The sequence below is a fragment of the Glycine soja genome, chromosome 13, assembly GCF_004193775.1.
Source record: "Glycine soja cultivar W05 chromosome 13, ASM419377v2, whole genome shotgun sequence".
Taxonomy (NCBI): Eukaryota; Viridiplantae; Streptophyta; class Magnoliopsida; order Fabales; family Fabaceae; genus Glycine; species Glycine soja.
In genome coordinates, this window is record NC_041014.1 from 5236104 (window position 1) to 5240930 (window position 4827).

A 4827-nucleotide genomic window follows, 5' to 3' on the forward strand; every position below is an offset into this window, starting at 1 on the left:
GATCCAACTCCAAGGAACATCTCACCAAAAACTTAAAAGAAGTTTTGAAATTACTCCAAAGTCAAGAAGAAGGGAGCTCTTCTTCAAAGAAAGAAGATACGAATTCTTCAGAAAATGATCATTTCTACCAAAATGAAGAGGATTGTTTTGGTATTTGTTTGGATGATGTATAAATTTTACCGATTCCTGTAAACATAGTTCCGATTTTGTTACCTGCATTGTAGCTATAGTACCTCAAAATTTTCTATAAAAGAATTCCTCAACTCTATTGTGAGGCACCCTTTTTTCAAATAGAAATAGTCACATAGATTGTAGAGAGAGAAGCTCTGGAAAACACTTTTTGTAAGCTTTTCTTTCGTTGTTATCAAATAAATTTGCAAGTTTTTTCTTTTATCTCCCTTCTCCCTCCTTACTGATTCAGTGTGGATTATCGCCGTTTCAGTTTCTTCTCTTCTTCCTCCGTAACTGATTCCGCGTGGACTACTGTCGTTTCAGTTTTCTTTATGTTTATGTATCATTTTTAAGTTCTAAGCTTTATCCTTCTTAATTTGTTTATTTTACCTACATCTTCATACATTCATAACTGTTTTGATTTGTTTCCTACTTCTTATTTGTCCGTTTGATTGTTCTGTTTAATATATAATATATATAATATATATAAAGAATTTAATGGTTATGCACTAATAGAGTAAAATGATTTTACACCGTCAATCAATTAGAAATCACAATTATTATGACTTTTAAGTTAGTTATTCTAAAAGTCAATAGATTTAACATACATATAAGTTTGTGATTAGATGACGATATAAAATTATTTTACATTATTTTCTCTTATAAAACTTACATTGTAAAAAAACATGAAAAGAAAATAAAAGAAAAAAATATTATAATTGGACGACAATGTAAAATTATTTTTTTTGGGTGCATAACTTATTTTCCATATATAAAAAGTATGATAAATGTTGACCAATGCCCTTAGGGCATTGATTAAGAAACTAAAAGGAGAAATTATTTATTTGTAGGAGCAAAATTACATTACCTATAATTTTTTTTATGCTCTCCTATGATCTTTACTATCTTTACAATAAATGTTTTCTCTTTTTAGTTCCTCAACCAATTCCCAAAAGGTGTAAACTATAAAAAAATGAAAAAAACAAAAAACAATAAAAGATAAAGAAAAAAACATTAAAAAAAAAAGAAGAAAATGTAAAAAAAAAAAAAGACAAAACATTAAAAATTGTAAGAGAAGAAAAAAATTTGTAAAAAGAAAAAGTTTAAAACTAAAAAGGAAGAAATAGAAATATATAAGAAAAAAGTTAAAGTTTCTAAAATGCTGACACATGGAGCCATCAAATGTTCACATGTGGAAGATTTACTTTTTATAATAGTAATAAATAGATTATTATTAGACTTTAAGAAAAATTATTAGAAATAGATTGTGTAATTTTTGAACTTTTTGAAAACAAAAATTTCAAACTTTATGTTTTCATACGTTCATAATAAATATATCTAAATGTTTGTCATAGAATGCATGCGTCAATACACTAGTTTATGAAAAATTATACTTAAATGATATTATGTATACCTTTGAAGATTAAAATAGATGTTTTGTTATTGAATAACAAAATCATAGAGAGAGAAAGTTAATCAAATATGATAAAGTTAAATTACTAAATCAAAAGCATAAATTGGCCAACCAAGAAAGAACGATATTCTCGTCATGCCTAGGTTTTTCCTTTCCCATCTTTACTCTCCACCATTAAAATCCATAAACTAAAAAAAGGACAAATTGAACGTTCATAGTCTTCTGCCAATGTCTGACATTAAAAATGTTCTTTGGAAATCCTATCATTTTCCTTCAAACATCTTTTATTAGAAAGAAAGTTAAGATCAAACATCAAATGCCTAATAATTTTAGAATTTTGGTTGGAGAACAAGCAAACAAGGATACCAAATTCTCATACAATTTGATTCAAAATGCCAAGCAAACTAAGGAATGCAATTGGGGCAGTGAAGGACCAAACAAGCATTAGTCTTGCCAAGGTAACCAATGCAGCCAATCTTGAAGTCACCATCCTTAAAGCCACAAACCATGACAAAAATCCAATTGAAGAGCGTCATGTGAATGAAATTTTGAACATAGTCTCCTCTAACAAAGTATATGCAGCTGCTTGTGCTCATTACATAGGAAAACGCATTGGTAAGACCCGCAATTGGGTTGTTGCTCTCAAATGTCTCATGATTGTCCTTAGAATATTTCAAGATGGTGATCCATATTTTCCTAGGGAAGTATTCCATGCAATGAAAAGAGGTGCAAAAATTCTCAACCTTTCAAATTTCAAGGATAACTCTAATTCTAGCTCTTGGGATTATACTGCATTCATTAGAACATTTGCTTTATACCTCGATGAACGCTTAGATTGCTTCCTAACGGGAAAGCTCCAACGCCGGTTCACATATCACAACCAATTTCATGAGAGGAACCAAAAGAACAAGTTATCCAATGAGCCAGGTATCAAAGACATGAAACCTACAATGGTGCTTGACAGAATTTCACATTGGCAAAGGTTGTTGGATAGAGCTATTGGATCAAGGCCTACAGGATTAGCTAGGACCAACCGTTTGGTTCAAATTTCTCTTTATGCTATTGTGCGAGAAAGCTTTGATCTGTATAGGGATATCTCCGATGGGCTTGCTGTTGTCTTAGATAGCTTCTTCAATTTGCCATTTTTAGCAAGCGCTGCAACATTCAATGCTTGTGTTAAATCCTACAAGCAATTTGATGAATTATCTACTTTTTATTCGTTTTGTGCAAGCATTGGGGTTGGGAGATCGTATGACTACCCAAGAGTGGCAAAAGTTTCTGAGGAGCTTATGGAAACATTACAAGACTTCTTAAATGACCAAGCTTCTTTCCCGACAAATAATAGCTCAAAACACTTCCTTTTTCCTCCCCCAAAGGACCATACAGGTCCAAGTTCATCACAAGACGAAGCTAGTGAAAGATATGGGACACTTGAAAGGTTTTTTGAAATAGGGTCTGAATCAGGGTCACAATGTACATCATTGGAAGATCTCATGAGTGCTACTGATGCTGCTATGAGTCCTAGGAGATCGCTTGAGCAAGACATGTATTCAGAGCAATCAGACCAAGATGAGAAAGAATCGCTATATGATGATTATGCTATTGCAAATGGTCCTGATTCTACAAAATCATTTTCAATTGATCAAACATCGAGGTCAAGCTTGGATGTGGTAAGTTTTAATGAATTGCAGTTGGAAGTGCAACAAAATGAAAAAAAATTGTGGGAGCAGCAAAATATAAATGCAAGTTCCCATAATAGCTCCAAAGATTGTTGGGAGTTAGTTTTGGCAAAGACAGTAACTGCACCCATTGAAACATCACCCAAATTGGCAAATGGATTTCATCCATCTGTCACCTTATTTGATCAAGCTTCAGTTCCTCAAGACAAGTACAACCCATTCCTTGATGACACAACAATTGTTGCTCCCCCTGTAACCACTAGTGATAATTTTATTGATGTTTTTGATTTTGATGTGGCACCAACATTTAAGGCAACAACACAAACCTTTTATGCTCAGGATCTTGTTGTAACAACCTTCTCAGATCAAAGTTCCAATTCCATAGCAAATCCAGATGTAATTTTTGGTGACATGTATCCAAATGAGACAACAAATGAGGCAACTTTCAGAGCTCAAGGTTCTTCTGCAAAGAACAATATGATAGTGCCATTAAATTCTAATACTAAAACTTCAGATAACATGATTACAACACCAAGTTTCCAGTCGCAATGTTCTTTTAAGAATGCTTCACTTCCAACATTCCAAATGCACAAGTCAAATCTTGATGCCATAATGGAAGCACCAACTCTTATTTCTCCTCAGAATCCTAATTTGAGTATTCTTCCCATACATTTCCAAGCACACAATTTGTATGCTTCAACAATACCACCAACATTTAGTGCAAAGGATTGTAATGAGACAACATTGGCAGCTTCCATAGAGGATGATCCTTTTGGACCATGGCCTAGTACAAATACCAACGAACAAACTTTAAATAATGTATCAATGCAAGAGGATACTTTGTCGCGACAACAACAACTATGGTTAGAGCAACAACAAAAGATCATATCAAAGCATTTGACTTGAGTTTTCAAATAAAAATGATTGAACATTGAAATTTTGTAAGAATATGTAAGTTAATTACTCGCTCTTTTTATCTACTTTTCCCCCTTCCTTTCTCTAACTTCTTGTGTCCTTTCTTTGTCACCTTTTCCTTTTATAAATTCTTCCTATGCACAATAAAATCTATAGTGTCCCTACAAACAAACTAATTTATGAACAAACAAAATTCTTTCAATATGATATTATATTTTTAATTAAACTGTTTTATAAACTTGAACCATTATTTAGAATAAAGTTAACTAATTAATGATTAGTGAAGACCCAAATAGGTTCTTGGCTTGAACACAATAGGATACACTTATGCATATTCAATATTCATCAACAAATCATTCAGAAAAATTGGCAATAAGTCAGCTTTGTTCGTCAACATTATTTTTCAATCAACTTTCATATGCACAATGCCCATTATAAATTCAATAACATATGAAAAATAGACTGTATATTAAACTGCGGATTAATTTTCATCAACATTATATATCCATATTGTTTAATAAATATTAGATTGCACATTAAACTGATCTATTTTAATTTTATAACATGTTATAAAAATCTGTTTTTATAGGTTCTGTTAAATTAAATAAACATAATTTATATATTTATGTTCTATAATTAAAAACAATT

At 31.5% G+C, this 4827-nt stretch overlaps 1 protein-coding gene across 1 annotated transcript; it reads left to right on the forward strand.

Moving 5' to 3' along the window:
* Positions 1-1977: 1977 nt before the first annotated feature.
* On the forward strand, positions 1978-4170 carry LOC114381541 (clathrin coat assembly protein AP180). The gene has a single exon (XM_028340817.1). It carries the CDS (start codon positions 1978-1980, stop codon positions 4168-4170), a length of 2193 nt encoding a protein of 730 aa, XP_028196618.1.
* The last annotated feature ends 657 nt before the right edge of the window (positions 4171-4827 follow it).

Bases quoted from the DNA above. Each gene is read 5' to 3' on its own strand.
- LOC114381541 (XM_028340817.1), top strand. From the start codon at position 1,978: ATGCCAAGCAAACTAAGGAATGCAATTGGGGCAGTGAAGGACCAAACA.